Source organism: Entelurus aequoreus, linkage group LG22, assembly GCF_033978785.1.
Source record: "Entelurus aequoreus isolate RoL-2023_Sb linkage group LG22, RoL_Eaeq_v1.1, whole genome shotgun sequence".
In the NCBI taxonomy this organism is placed as follows: Eukaryota; Metazoa; Chordata; class Actinopteri; order Syngnathiformes; family Syngnathidae; genus Entelurus; species Entelurus aequoreus.
In genome coordinates this window covers 23,308,365-23,325,169 of record NC_084752.1, presented here as the reverse complement: position 1 = coordinate 23,325,169, position 16,805 = coordinate 23,308,365, and the positions used below count along the sequence as shown (strand labels likewise).

General features: G+C 37.9%; 1 protein-coding gene across 5 annotated transcripts in view; it reads right to left on the bottom strand.

Annotated features, from left to right (window-relative positions):
• crebbpa (CREB binding protein a) overlaps window positions 1-16,805 on the bottom strand; it is an 86,770-nt gene that overhangs the window by 16,720 nt on the left and 53,245 nt on the right. For 4 of the 5 annotated variants that reach the window (XM_062032791.1, XM_062032793.1, XM_062032792.1 and 1 more), the window contains exons 5-13: window positions 11,237-11,350; window positions 10,774-11,025; window positions 10,515-10,614; window positions 10,202-10,339; window positions 8,918-9,035; window positions 8,637-8,808; window positions 8,480-8,542; window positions 3,965-4,086; window positions 486-698 (exon numbers count right to left, since the gene is read on the bottom strand). In XM_062032791.1, coding sequence (XP_061888775.1) covers window positions 486-698; window positions 3,965-4,086; window positions 8,480-8,542; window positions 8,637-8,808; window positions 8,918-9,035; window positions 10,202-10,339; window positions 10,515-10,614; window positions 10,774-11,025; window positions 11,237-11,350 — 1,292 coding nt within the window. The remainder of the gene's footprint in view (window positions 1-485; window positions 699-3,964; window positions 4,087-8,479; window positions 8,543-8,636; window positions 8,809-8,917; window positions 9,036-10,201; window positions 10,340-10,514; window positions 10,615-10,773; window positions 11,026-11,236; window positions 11,351-16,805) is intronic. The other variant, XM_062032794.1, reaches the window with a different exon arrangement.

Below are 16,805 nucleotides of genomic sequence, written 5' to 3'. Positions count from 1 at the left end.
CTATTTAAAAGACATGTTACATGTTAAAATTGGGGTGTAAAAGTGTTCTGAGTTAAGAGCCTGGTCATGGAACAATGTGCTCGTATGTTGAGCTACCACCATATTTGAAAATAAATTCTAATGTTTACAACAAACATTAGCCTGCATTTGATGAAAACATTTCAGAATATTAATATCACAATTCAAGTGCAGGCTAACTTCTCTCATTGCCATAAACATTTAATAAGAATGGTGCAAGGACTTATTATATATTGAATATAAATATATATTTATCATATCTGAACTATTTTTTGTACGAAAAGTCATATTGGGAAATAGTATTTGGAAAACCACACGTCCAAACTTTTTGTGGATGTATGTGTACAGAGAGCTGGAAGGATATGAAATTAGGAATGTAAGATAAACAATACAGTACCATAAATCAAACAATGCAGTGTTATTGTACTTTACTACGTGCATATGTACAACACTTATTGATGTCTCACCTGGGTCACAGCAGCCTGTGCTTGTGGCTGACCCATACTGGGTGTCAAAGTGACATTCATTGCTCCTATTGCAGAGACCGCAGTAGATCCTGGAGGGAACTGAGTCTGAGCCATAAACTGTCCCTGGTTGGCTGTCTGGCCCACCATGTTGCCACTGTTGTGACTGGCAATCATACCCTGGGCTTGAGGCATTCTGGAGGGTGACATGCCCACCTGGACAACAAAAGAAAACCATACTATTAATACATGAGGATTAATTAAAAAAAATAATTCTGCATTACTTGCGTACCAGTGACATTATACAAATAGTGATAAATAGAGAAGTGCAATACAGTATCACAAAAGTGAATACAACCTTTACATTTAGACAATGACGGCTATGTGTTGAGTGACCTTCTTTCCTGCTATAGACAGAAAGCTACATACTGACGACTCAGTCCACTTTTTTCCAGGGATCTACTGTATTTACTCTGAGGTAATGTATGTTTGGATGAGTGTATTATACCACATATTCTTTAATCAGAAAAACCAGTATATGTCTTAGAATCCTGTGAACGATGGAAAATGTTACGAAATGATCACAGCCCTATTATTAACTTATGAACAAGCTATAAAGTCATCATACACTGAGTTGCCAACATTTGGTGTTTGCAATCTGGTAAATTCAAACCCCTCGCCCATATCATAAATATGGTTAGAAATAGATGAAAATTAATAATATTCAGTCATATTTTATGCTACTGAAAGATTGTGTATGCGAGGAGCACTCTGCTGTTTTTAAGGACCTACTTCCAAAAGTCAAAGATCCTCTATATGACAGGAGTGTTCTGGTGCTTTTAAGGACCTACTGTAAGAAAAAAAAAATACTAGTTAAAGGAAGATTCTCCAGAAGAGTGCTCCGCTGTTTTCAAGAACCTCCTGCAAAAATGTTGCACTTGCAATTTCAATCTGATGTCATTTACGGCCAGTTGAATAGTCCTGCTGTATTACATTACGTACCTGAAAAAGCTCTGGACCCCCTTCATCTCGCCTTTCTTTCGCAGTGTCCGAATGTTTGTCAGAGCAGAAGTGTCAGAGGATACCCCGCCTTCACTTTATGGAAATATCAACTTTCCATTTTTCTAATTGATTTCTGAACACACAGTCATCCAGCAAGATATCCTTGTAAAGTAATTATTTCTGATCATATATAATTGCTCAGCCTAATGTTGACACACCTGGCGGTGATGGTGATGAGCTAGCTAGTGATTTATGCTGTAACTATATACGTAGGTACTCTCGGCACTCGTATACAGAGGCAGCAGCTGTAGCTTTTTATTTTTGGTTGTCTTGGATTGCAATCTTAAAGCTGCTGTGTTCCATGTTTGATCATTGTGACCCGCCCTCTTCCGGGTTCAAACAGACACCTATAAACACGCAATGTCGGTGTTTGGAATAATTTGTGGTCTGACTATCCTATTTAACAGCAGCATGGCAAACAACGCACCATATTTTAAAAATCTTTTCGATAACATCCCGGGTTGTGCGGGCATATATCAGACACAAAATAAAACAAAAGTAAATCAAATCCAATATTTCCTCCGGTCCATGGGAAATGTTGTTAAATCTGTTTTCTTAAACCAGTATTGATAACATATGTTAGCCATTGGTGGTGTTCTTTAACACATTCACTAGGGGTGTAACGGTACACAAAAATTCGGTTCGGTACATACCTCGGTTTAGAGGTCACGGTTCGGTTCATTTTCGGTACAGTAAGAAAACAACAAAATATAAATTTTTTGGTTATTTATTTACCAAATTTGTAAACAATGGCTTTATCCTTTTAACATTGGGAACACTGTAATAATTCTGCCCACATTAATCAACATTAAACTGCCTCAAGTTGTTGCTCAGATTAAATAAAATGACAAAACTTTTCTTCTACAGATAAAAAGTGCAACATTAAACAGTTTCAAGTCAACTCATCATGCTTAATTTATTACAGCATTTGGGAAGCCTGTAGTTGATTTTCATTATGTACCGGAATTTCCGGACTATAAGCCGCTACTTTTTCCCCTCGTTCTGGTCCCTGCGGCTTATACAAGGGTGCGGCTTATTTACGGCCTGTTCTTCTCCGACACAGACGAAGACGATTTCGGTGGTTTTAGTACGCAGGAGGAAGACGATGACACAATGATTAAAGACTGACTTTTCATATACCGGTAGGCTGGTTATTTTGATAACGTACAGGCGAGCACTTTGTATTACTTTGCACCGTTGTATTATTTGTACTCTGCACGAATGCTGTTCGCCATGTCAAAGATGTGAAAGTTTGATTGAATGATTGAAAGATTTATTGTTAATAAATGGGACGCTTTGCGTTCCCAAGCAGTCATCTCTGTCCCGACAATCCCCTCCGTGGTAGCAGGAACCCCTATATACTACGCTAATTACACATCAAAACCCTGCGGCTTATAGTCGGGTGCGGCTTATATATGGAGCAATCTGTATTTTCCCCTAAATTTAGCTGGTGCGGCTTATAGTCAGGTGCGGCTTATAGTCCGGAAATTACGGTAAATGTTATATTTTTATCAACATGTGTAGCAGGGACCCTGCCATTCAAAACTAGGCTGCTCCATTACTAATGATTAATGTAACTATAGCTGAAAAAATAGTGCAATAGCAATAGGAGAGACTATTCATGCCTGAACACCATGGAGTTCATGTAGGCTTTATGATGCAGTTACATTATTATATCAACCATCAGAGACAGCTTCAGGAAACTCTTCATTTAACATAATGTCTTTTTTGCTGCTTCAACACAACTCAATCAACACAGAAAAATGTAAAGTGAAATAACAGACAGTCAGGGCTTTGCTGTCCGTAACACACACACACACCGCAAAATGAGCTAACGTTACGCTAAAAGCGAATTAGCCTTCACCTCAAGCCAGGACTGCGAGCGAGCTGAAGCTGCCGTTTATGTTTCTAGAACGTCAACGGGGTCATAGAGATGTTACTAGTAGTTGACTGGGAGGTGTTTATTATAATTTGGGAGAGTCCGCTGCCTGATGCTTACCTGCTAACCGCTAAGCACTGACAATGCTTAGCGGTTGGGTGGGACAATGCTGGGTGCTGTGTAGAGTCCTGACAGAAGCAGGCAGAAGGAAGCGGAGCAGCTTGTTAAGACTTTAGCTTAGGCGGCTACTTTATATGTTCGTGTGGAAACTTGCTCGGTACACCTTCGAACCGAACCGAACCCCCCGAACCGAAACGGTTCAATACAAATACACGTACTGTTACACCCCTAACATTCACACAACATTTATTCTTTTCACAATTTGGCAAATTTAGGTATTTTATATCCACACAAAAACATCACAATCTGGGAGAATTTTAACGTCAGTCAGTGTGTCAAGAAACATGTGTCTCCAACAGAATCCGAAGAGTTAAAAGCTCTGCATACGTTAAGGTGTGCCTGTGTCCACAGGCCTTCTTACCGCTGGGACAGAGCTCATATTCATTTGTTGAGGGTGGGCCATTGGAGAGGCAGCTCGGGTCCCCATTGTCGCCTGAGACATCTGTGTGTTGGGCAGAGCCATGTGATTAAATTGGTTGATTCCTGGTGAACACAGGACAGATGACAATATTAAACAACTGGCACAGTGAAGCAGTTCAAAAGCAAATGTAGATTTAAAAATACTTTTCCTATGTTTTCATTATATAAAAAATGGTTTTGCATTTTGCATCATAATAAGCCAGCAATATTAGAAGACTATGTAATAGGGATTCAACAAGTGAGGAGAGTGAGAGGCTCTTCAGCACAGCCTTCATTATCATCAATGAAAGGAGGGGCTTAAAAGGGCAAGTACCATGTGTCATTGTAGATGTTCAAGTGAATATGCTATTATATTATTTGTACTTTTAGTTATGACTATTTCAGTTATAGTCAACATTGCAACTAAATGTTTTTGCTGTTATTAAAGGGTATAGGCCAGGTATCTCAGTGTACACTGGAAGTATAATTCATTGATTTGTTTTAAAACTCATTTAAAATTTTGTACACACAGGGTCTCTGCAGGTTTCAACAAGTCACATTTAAAACTATTTAAGACTATTTAAGACCATGATGGCCCAGAATTAATTGTAATTACTGTACATAAATTAATTCACTGCTCTTTCACATTGAAAAACAATGGTGGTGGAAAGCACAACAATATATAGCAAGTAAGAGACTTAACACATACTGAAGCTGAATGGTTCACTTTTGCAGTTTTCAACGGTCATAATTAAACGAACAGAGAAAAACATCCACAATGCTAACCGTCTGACCAAAGTTGTGGAAAAACAGGGCGCACAGAAAAGGAAGGCAATTTTGGATTGGAACTTTGAAACAGAATTTCGATCAAATGTGAATAACATTCACAATTCCTCAGCTCATTTTGTATCTGGTTTGTATTCCATTTTGAATACATGTTAGTGCTTTTCCTGAATTGTTTGCAAATATATTGCTAATAAACAGGAGCTATGTATTACTTTAGCATAACAAGATGACATTCACATATCTTTTATGCTTTCTGGGTCCTCACCCAACCACAAACTATTTGTAAGCAGACAACCATTCAATTTTTAATTTCAGTTGCTGTATACGCTTTGAAAAAGACTAATTAGTTGACTATGTCTGAGTAGCTAACCAGTAATTATTGGAATAATAGAATGACATATTTTCATAAGTTAGTATTAGTCATTACACCACAGATAAAATAGCTTGTTTACTGTAAGAAACAGTATGATTTAGTAAAGATGTCATATCGATCTCCTTCGGCAATTAGCATGTTTGTGGTGTTTTGGCTTCTTTTGACACAGACTTGTCCCAAGTTTTTTTTACTTTAGTTTTCGTTCTATTCACTTTTACCGCAATGTTTACAAACGCTGCACTCCAAATCTGGATCCTGACCCTGGTTATAAAATCGGTGAAAACACTAATATGTTTCGATACACCGTTGTCAATCATTCATTAATTTGTTTGTTCTATAGACACAAATCCTCCAACTTGCACTGACACATTTTACACAAATAACTTAGCTTTGCTCTGGGCTTTCACAATCACCGCAGCTAGCTAAACTTTGCTCCATGCACATAGCTTACTAGTTTGTTGTTTTTGATACATTCTGACCAGGCTGCACAGAATTAGTTCCATTTTGTATTTATTATTAGCGCCTTTAAACATTGAAACGTTTTAAAGCGAGCCGGAAGTTTCTGTCATTTGTTTAAAATAAACAAAGTTGCTAAAAAAAAGTATTTTTAAGACCTTTGATGGTCATATTTGGGTATTGATGAGAGTTTGATAAGACATTTTAATTAGGGGTGTCAAAAAAATAAACAAACGATTTTCAAATTGTAACGATTTTAAATTGATTTAAAAAAATAAATTAAAAAATTATTAATTTTTAAAAATTTGTCCTGTCCAGCCACTCAGGCAAATAGTATTGGTGATGTAAATGCCCATATCTGCTGTTCAGGTTTACTTTAGAAAAGAGAAGTGTGGTATACTTCTCTTGTTGCCTTATTTGTATTTGACTTCATTCAATGTTCAGGTTGAATTATATTAAACAAAATCATTTTACTTTTAAATAATGTAGAAATGTATCAAAGCTGTTTATGTATTTAATGATTCCCGGGCACGGCCACCGCTGCTGCGAACTGCTTCCCTCACCTCCCAGGGGGTGAACAAAGGGATGGGTCAAATGCAGAGGACAAATTTAATCACACCTAGTGTGTGTGTGACAATCATTGGTACTTTAACTTTAACTTAAGGAGTACTGTAGTTAATAGATCTGGCACTCAATGTTATTTAAAAAAATTATTTATTTTGAATCGAGAATCGATTCTGAATCAAATAGTTAGCCCTAAGAATCGAATCAAATCTTGTAGTCTAATTTTAAGGCCTTAAACTTTAAGTATTGTATTTAGGACTTTTTAAGACCCTGTGGGTACCCTGACAAAGTTTCATTTAACAAAATGTTTTGTTTGGAGTATTTGACAGGAGCAGCGGAGTCTAGACCCTAATCAAAAATGCTAATAAAAGCTACTGTATTTTCCGCACTATAAGGCGCACCGGATTATAAGGCGCACCTTTAATGAATGGTATATTTCAAAACTGTGTTCATATATAAGGCGCACCGGATTATAAGGCGCACCTATGCATCCATTAGATGGAGCTGCGCTAAAGGGATCAGGTAGGTCAGTCAAACTTTATTAATAGATTACAAACCAGCGTTCTGACAACTCTGTTCACTCCCAAAATGAGTAAACAGCTGTTTTATTATTTTCCCCGAGGTAAAGTCAGTGACGTGGTGTTTTCTTTATCTTTTAACAACAGCAAGGTATAACAGTAGTGCAACATTTATATCACATAGTGGAGGGGAACTTTTCCCTGATTCAATAAACATGTAAAAAACTGATACTGTCACGGTAAATCAAACGTTAGTGCAATCACAATATAGTAACACTCGAAATAGTGCAGAGCAATAACAATATATCAATAACTCAACGTTGCTCAAACTTTAATGTCACACAACACAACACACAAAATAAACATGTAAAGCTCACTTTATGAAGTTATTCCTCATCCACGAATCCCTCAAATTTGTCTTCTTTAGTGTCCGAATTAAACAGTTGGGCGGATTCGGCATCCAACATGCCTGGCTCCGTCTCGTCGAAGTCGTCATTAATCGAGTCAGTGTCGCTGCTGCTCTATTCCCGTGTTCTACTGCGTGACTGATCGTCTTAAGTTTAAACTCTGCGTCGTAAGCGTGTCTCTTAATGGGAGCCATTTTGGGGTCTTTACATAAACAAACAAATGGAAATCAAAACGGCACGCCTCGCTCAGTCATATATCCCAGCATGCACCGCGCGCTTCTTCTTCTACGGGGGCGGCTGCTTCTTCTACGGGGGAAAATGAAGTTGGCGGCTGCTTCCCGTAGAAGAAGAAGCGCTTCTTCTTCTATGGGAGAAAAAGACGTTGGCGGCTGCTTACCGTAGTTGCGAGACCTAAACTTTATGAAAATGAAGATTAGGTTTGTTGTGGCTCATTATTGGTCCAGATATAAAGCGCACCGGATTATAAGGCGCACTGTCAGCTTTTGACAAAATTGGAGGTTTTTAGGTGCGCCTTATAGTGCGGAAAATACTGTAATTGCATTTCATTTTTTAATAACATATCAGCAGCAGTAAGGCATAACTGAAGTCATGTTGTGGGCAATTTATGCTATCCCTTATAGAGAGCATAATCTCTGTGTGTTTTATACAAAACACATGCATATAAATTATCTGAACCCATTACGATCACAAAAAAGGGAAAAAAAAGGTTTGTATTGCTATGGACTTTGCAAATATATAAAAGTGCTATATCGTATCAGACATGAAAAGTGGTATAGGCTATCCCTACGATATACACTACCGTTCAAAAGTTTGGGGTCACCCAAACAATTTTGTGGAATAGCCTTCATTTCTAAGAACAAGAATAGACTGTCGAGTTTCAGATGAAAGTTCTCTTTTTCTGGCCATTTTGAGCGTTTAATTGACCCCACAAATGTGATGCTCCAGAAACTCAATCTGCTCAAAGGAAGGTCAGTTTTGTAGCTTCTGTAACGAGCTAAACTGTTTTCAGATGTGTGAACATGATTGCACAAGGGTTTTGTAATCATCAATTAGCCTTCTGAGCCAATGAGCAAACACATTGTACCATTAGAACACTGGAGTGATAGTTGCTGGAAATGGACCTCTATACACCTATGTAGATATTGCACCAAAAACCAGACATTTGCAGCTAGAATAGTCATTTACCACATTAGAAATGTATAGAGTGTATTTCTTTAAAGTTAAGACTAGTTTAAAGTTATCTTCATTGAAAAGTACAGTGCTTTTCCTTCAAAAATAAGGACATTTCAATGTGACCCCAAACTTTTGAACGGTAGTGTAATACAGGTGATTATGTAAAAAGAAAGACATACCTTGGGAAACCTGCATGCGGTTTATGATTTGATTTGGCATGTTGGGCAGAGGCACAGGTCCATCTTAACAACAAAACAATTTTATTATCAGAATATTCCTTTAAAATCACCAAAAGAGAGTACACCCCAGTTCCCTAATAAATATAAAAGCACATACTCTGTGGCCTGGGGCCTAAGGTGTTGGGCTGTGGGAGACAAGGCTGCTGGGTGCCCTGGGTTGTCATAGGTGCCTGATTGATGATCTGCTTCGGCAGCCGTGAGCGTCTTTTCTCCTCTAGCTCCTTTTGAATTTTATAAATTTTTTCAGCAAGGAAATGATAGTACTCATCCTATACCAAAGAAAAAAATATATGACAACAGCCTCACTAATTAATTTGTTGGATAAGACAGGTATTCATTTATGTAGGTGGTCTTTGGGCAGGTTATTTAGGCACCTACCCGGCTATTCGCTGACTCATACATGTCCCCCTCCACCTTTCTGGCATACACAACTAGGTTCTCCATTCGTCTGTCCTTCAATGCTGCCGGGTCAGGGGTGGGAAATATGGCCTGCACTCTGTGTGGAAAGTGTTTGAGTTTCAAAAAACCTTGAAAGTAGGTAATACATTCATTAAAATTTAAATGAAGAAAGCAAATTTTGACCCATGCTGAGGTGTCAAGTTTTGCTTTAAATAATTTTTTCTCAAATAGTGGGACGGGCCCCTCTGGCAGGGGCACAGTGCGATGCCAGGGGGAGCGAGTATGACCCTGGGGGAACATGCTTTATCAGTATCATGCAGTATCAGTAGCTTCAAAAAGCTGCGCACAACAAAATCTGCTCATTGTAGCCATTAATCCTGACTTCAAATAAAAAAAATTAATCAGCACAAATTGTTATATTCATTTTTGTTTTGTAAGCTAAGGTGTTTTATATTTTGCGGATGAATTCAAATGTATTATTATTTGAGTTTGTTAAAATTAATTTTTCAGTATCAAATGGTTCAAGTCGGTCAATAATTTATAAAGTTTAAATAAGGATTATAAATATTTTTTATTTTAGGCAAATGAATGCACTTTAAATATTTCTGCTTAACTAAAAATCAATGTTAAGTTATTGTTTCTTATTCTTTTCACAGCAAAAAGTGGGGGGGAGGTGCAAAATGTTTTCGTCTTCCTAGGGGAGGCGTAACAGAAAATAATTGAGAAGCACTAAGTTAAATACATTTCACAATGGGGCTGAGTGGTTACATAAAAAATCTAAATCACAATTAATTGAACCATCTATCTTGATTTTGGTTCATGCAAGATTATCTTCTTAATTACTTAACTTCTTAACTACTATAATCTACTTTTTAGGTTATTCTTATTGTAGCCAAAGTATGTCCAAAAACTGACAGAATTCAGGTAGTTCCATGTTTGAGGTTTCATCCATATCACTTCTGTGTAGGGGACTACATAGGACAGTTGCATGAGGTTACTTCTGCTGTTTTTTTGGCAGCGTTCACACTTTGCGACACCTGGATGTATGTTGTGTAACTACACAGAATTACAGCCGGATAAAAACAGACTAACCAACTCTGCAGTTTACGCCAGTTCGAAGCTCTAAATATGAGTTACAAAGATTTTTCCAATAATCTCTTAGCCCTACCTTATAGGTTAAATGTATCATGGTGGGTTACAAAAGTATGACTACTACAGTTCCTACACTTGCCCAATAAGCCTAGTAATAGATCATATACTTACAGTTTGTGTACAAGATGATTGCGCAGGTCCTGGGTGACATGCTCATGCCAGGCTTTCCTGGTGCCTGTTGCGGAGATGGGTGCTGCTGTGGGTAGATTGCTCATTGTGCCCACGGCTAATCCATCTGACAACAGCTGACTAAAGGTGAAGAAACCAAGTGGGGGATTCATCAACAATATTATATTGCCACTTTTAGGTCAAGCAATATTTCAAAAAACAGAGGAAAACAATGAAGAATATTCAGGTCGCTGATTGTAACTCATGAAATTCTGAATTAGTGTCTATAATGTAGTTAATAGCCATAAGGACTGACTTGTTAGTGTTGAGTGTGTTGGGAAGAGAGTCTGTGTGCAGGTTGGTCTGTTCCGAAGTAGTCACACCAATTGTGGCACCTGCAAGGGACTTCTGATTACCTGTAAAGAATGCGACGAATACATGTCAGCACCTTGGTTTTGCAAGTCAAAATGGCTGAATTTCTGATGTATATACATTTCCATCACAACTTGATAAAATCAATATAACTTTTAAATACTGCCATTGGCAATTAAAAGAAACATTTATTGTGACTTTACCAAGTGCATTGATGGTTCTCATTTGCTGGGCCTGGGCATTCTGTGCACCTGTCGGCAGCCCTGAACCTGGGGTCTGTTGGGGCGGGGCATGCCCAGTGGCTTGGCTACTGTAAGGCAGCCCAAGTGCTGCGTAGGCTCTCTGCATAGAGCTAGGGTCTATTGGGGTTGAGGTATTGATAGAAGGAGCACTGGACTGGCCCCCACCAACTGCAGACATGGGGTTCTGGAGAGCAGCATTTGGGGAACTCATGGCTAGAAAGAAAGGTCAAACCAATCAGTGAAAAACACATACATACATAAATTCAGATTTTGTTGGTAGCGGTTTCTGTTGTTGACTATTGGGCACGATTACTGTTTACAGTTCAGTACTACAAAACCAACAAATAATCTGCACTGTACCCCTAAGGGAAATGGCAAAATGATATCAATCTAACAATTGAGGTGCATTGAACCTGCTACTTACGCTGCTGTGTGCGCTTGTCACTGGCATTCTTCAATGGCAGGCAGACCGGACAGTCGTGTCGTGTGCAGTTTTTCCAGTGGGAGATGATCTGTCTGGATGATGCACAGTGAGCCACTGCAGAAACAACATTAGCAGAGTTCATACTAAAGTAATAGAACAACAAGGAGCCACGAAATACCTTTAGACCAAAGGTGTCGAAACCTTGTGACTTGGGGGCAGCATTGGGCAAAAACATACTGCATTTAATTTAGCCTATACATGTGTGTGCACATATATACACACACTCACACACACACACACACACACACACACACACACACACACACACACACACACACACACACACACACACACACACACACACACACACACACACACACACACACACACACACACACACACACACACACAGTATATATATATATACACTGTATGTATATATATATATATATATATATATATATATATATATACAGGCACGGGTAGATTTTGCGCTGTGTGCAGGCGCCAAGTCCTGTTGGAACTTGAAATCTCCATCTCCATAGAGCAGGTCAGCAGCAGGAAGCATGAAGTGCTCTAAAACTTGCTGGTAGACGGCTGCGTTGACCCTGGATCTCAGGAAACAGAGTGGACCGACACCAGCAGATGACATGGCAACCCAAACCATCACTGATGGTGGAAACTTTACACTAGACTTGTCCCAGAGTCTGGAGGAAGACAGGAGAGGCACAGGATCCACGTTGCCTGAAGTCTAGTGTAAAGTTTCCACCATCAGTGATGGTTTGGGGTGCCATGTCATCTGCTGGTGTCGGTCCACTCTGTTTCCTGAGATCCAGGGTCAACGCAGCCGTCTACCAGCAAGTTTTAGAGCACTTCATGCTTCCTGTTGCTGACTTGCTCTATGGAGATGGAGATTTCAAGTTCCAACAGGACTTGGCGCCTGCACACAGCGCAAAATCTACCCGTGCCTGGTTTACGGACCATGGTATTTCTGTTCTAAATTGGCCCGCCAACTCCCCTGACCTTAGCCCCATAGAAAATCTGTGGGGTATTGTGAAAAGGAAGATGCAGAATGCCAGACCCAAAAACGCAGAAGAGTTGAAGGCCACTATCAGAGCAACCTGGGCTCTCATAACACCTGAGCAGTGCCAGAAACTCATCGACTCCATGCCACGCCGCATTAACGCAGTAATTGAGGCAAAAGGAGCTCCAACCAAGTATTGAGTATTGTACATGCTCATATTTTTCATTTTCATACTTTTCAGTTGGCCAACATTTCTAAAAATCCCTTTTTTGTATTAGCCTTAAGTAATATTCTAATTTTGTGACACACGGAATTTTGGATTTTCATTTGTTGCCACTTCAAATCATCAAAATTAAATGAAATAAACATTTGAATGCATCAGTCTGTGTGCAATGAATAAATATAATGTACAAGTTACACCTTTTGAATGCAATTACTGAAATAAATCAAGTTTTTCAAAATATTCTAATTTACTGGCTTTTACCTGTGTATATATAATATATATATATATATATATATATATATATATATATATATATATACACTAGGGATGTAACGATAAACGGTATAATGATAAACCGCGTTAGTAATACCGCTTACATTTTTATTTACCAAAAAACGGTAATTTATTAACGCATTTTAGGCAACACTGCTTACTTCCGGAAACAAACTCACAGCAGCGCTGGTGCATGCATCGTTCAGCTTGAAATAACATGGCAGAACACAACTATACGGACTTTGCGACAGAGATTTACCCTCGGAGTAAACAGAGCCAAGCACTTGGTTTAACTTTATTTTCCCTCGTTTTCCGTGGAGTCTCAGCGTGCGTGTAAGAGCGCGCTGCTGTTTTTAGATGGTGACAGGTGTGGACAATATTGGAGACAGACGCATCTGTACCACACTAACAGTATATAGCGAAGGAGAAAACTATTTGATGTTGCTCAATAAATTAATGTTGTCAATACAGCATCCATCAGCTCCTGTGACAGAGTTAATGACATGAGGAAACATGCAGCAGGCGATGTGTCGGGAACATTGCCACAACTTGTTAATAAAGTATTTAGTTTGTTTACTGGGCGCTCATTTGTCCTTTATTTAATTGCAAACTTTGTCAGTGTTCAAATAAAATAAATACTAGCTATAATGTTTTGTCATCTCACAGAACTTTCCTCCTCAAGGTCTTATCTTTGTCCTTGTGATGTCAGATGAAACAAACATTTTAGCTGTTTGGCCACAATACCCAGCAATATGTTTGGAGGAGAAAAGGTGAGGCCTTTAATCCCAGGAACACCAATCCTACCGTCAAGCATGGTGGTGGTAGTATTATGCTCTGGGCCTGTTTTGCTGCCAATGGAACTGGTGCTTCACAGAGAGTAAATGGGACAATGAAAAAGGAGGATTACCTCCAAATTCTTCAGGACAAACTAAAATCATCAGCCCTTAGGTTGGGTCTTGGGCGCAGTCTTGGGACAATGACCCCAAACACACGTCAAAAGTGGTAAAGGAATGGCTAAATCAGGCTAGAATGAAGGTTTTAGAATGGCCTTCCCAAAGTCCTGACTTAAATATGTGGACAATGCTGAAGAAACAAGTACATGTCAGAAAACCAACACATTTAGCTGAACCAATTTTGTCAAGAGGAGTGCTCAAAAGCTTGTGGCTGGCTACCAAAAGCGCCTCATTTCAGTGAAACTTGGGAGGAGACCCCGCGGCAGGCCAAGGACCAGACCCCACAAATGTGATGCTCCAGAAACTCAATCTGCTCAAAGGAAGGTCAGTTTTGTAGCTTCTGTAACGAGCTAAACTGTTTTCAGATGTGTGAACATGATTGCACAAGGGTTTTCTAATCATCAATTAGCCTTCTGAGCCAATGAGCAAACACATTGTACCATTAGAACACTGGAGTGATAGTTGCTGGAAATGGGCCTCTATACACCTATGTAGATATTGCACCAAAAACCAGACATTTGCAGCTAAAATAGTCATTTACCACATTAGCAATGTATAGAGTGTATATCTTTAAAGTTAAGACTAGTTTAAAGTTATCTTCATTGAAAAGTACAGTGCTTTTCCTTCAAAAATAAGGACATTTCAATGTGACCCCAAACTTTTGAATGGTAGTGTATTATATATATATATATATATATATATATATATATATATATATATATATATATATATATATATATATATATATATATATATATATATATATATATATATATATATATATATATATATCTATATATATATATATATATATATATATATAGATATCTATATATATATATATATATAAATTATATATTATATTATAAAATATATATGATATATTATATTATAAAATATATAATAATTATATTATAAAATATATAATAATTACATTATAAAATATATAATAATTACATTATAAAATATATAATAATTACATTATAAAATATATAATAATTACATTATAAAATATATAATAATTATATTATAAAATATATATATATATATATATATATATATATATATATATATATATATATATATATATATATATATATATATATATATATATATATATATATATATATATATATATATATATACACACACAAACCCTGTTTCCATATGAGCTGGGAAATTGTGTTAGATGTAAATATAAACGAAATACAATGATTTGCAAATCATTTTCAACCCATATTCAGTTCAATATGCTACAAAGACAACATATTTGATGTTCAAACTAATAAACTTTCTTTTTTTTGAAAATAATCATTAACTTTAGAATTTGATGCCAGCAACACATGACAAAGAAGTTGGGAAAGGTGGCAATAAATACTGATAAAGTTGAGGAATGCTCATCAAACACTTATTTGGAACATCCCACAGGTGAACATGGAAATTGGGAACAGGTGGGTGCCATGATTGAGTATAAAAGTAGATTCCATGAAATGCTCAGTCAGTCACAAACAAGGATGGGGCGAGGGTCACCACTTTGTCAACAAATGCGTGAGCAAACTGTTGAACAGTTTAAGAAAAACCTTTCTCAACCAGCTATTGCAAGAAATTTAGGGATTTCACCATCTACGGTCCGTAATATCATCAAAGGGTTCAGAGAATCTGGAGAAATCCCTGCACGTAAGCAGCTAAGCCCGTGACCTTCGATCCGTCAGGCTGTTCTGCATCAACAAGTGACATCAGTGTGTAAAGGATATCACCACATGGGTTCAGTAACACTTCAGAAACCCACTGTCAGTAACTACAGTTGGTCGCTACATCTGTAAGTGCAAGTTAAAACTCTCCTATGCAAGGCGAAAACCGTTTATCAACAACACCCAGAAACGCCGTCGGCTTCGCTGGACCTGAGCTCATCTAAGATGGAATGATACAAAGTGGAAAAGTGTTCTGTGGTCTGACGAGTCCACATTTCAAATTGTTTTTGGAAACTGTGGACGTCGTGTCCTCCGGACCAAAAAGGAAAAGAACCATCCGGATTGTTATAGGCGCAAAGTTGAAAAGTCAGCATCTGTGATGGTATGGGGGTGTATTACTGCCCAAGACATGGGTAGCTTACACATCTGTGAAGGGGCCATTAATGCTGAAAGGTACATACAGGTTTTGGAGCAACATATGTTGCCATCCAAGCATCGTTACCATGGACACCCCTGCTTATTTCAGCAAGACAATGCCAAGCCACGTGTTACATCAACGTGGCTTCATAGTAAAAGAGTGCGGATACTAGACTGGCCTGCCTGTAGTCCAGACCTGTCTCCCATTGAAAATGTGTGGCGCATTATGAAGCCTAAAACACCACAACGGAGACCCCCGGACTGTTGAACAACTTAAGCTGTACATCAAGCAAGAATGGGAAAGAATTCCACCTGAGAAGCTTCAAAAATGTGTCTCCTCAGTTCCCAAACGTTTACTGAGTGTTGTTAAAAGGAAAGGCCATGTAACACAGTGGTGAACATGCCCTTTCCCAACCACTTTGGCATGTGTTGCAGCCATGAAATTCTAAGTTAATTATTATTTGCAAAAAAAAAATAAAGTTTATGAGTTTGAACATCAAATATCTTGTCTTTGTAGTGCATTCAATTGAATATGGGTTGAATAGGATTTGCAAATCATTGTATTCCGTTTATATTTACATCTAACACAATTTCCCAACTCATATGGAAACGGGGTTTGTATTTAAAGGCGACATGTATAGTAAGCTTGTTAGCAAAAGCTAATACAGGTGTTTAAACAGAAGCCTGTTTTTAAAATTAGCTGCAAAAGTCAAGTGGTGAAACTGTACGGAATGTTATTTAGTCAAGGATAATTAAGTTGAAGATTATATTTTACATTTCAAAAATATGTATTAATTTTATGTTAAATATGTTATACAGATCAAAATCTTCACATTTATATTGAAAAACATGTTTTGGATACAATTGTCAAGTGAGGATAAATCAGTATGACACAGTTTTTAGAAGCTAATTTGATATTGACCCAAATGTAGAACTGTGAGGTAGAAACATGTATCCAATAATTCAGTGTTTTGCTCACTGTGACATA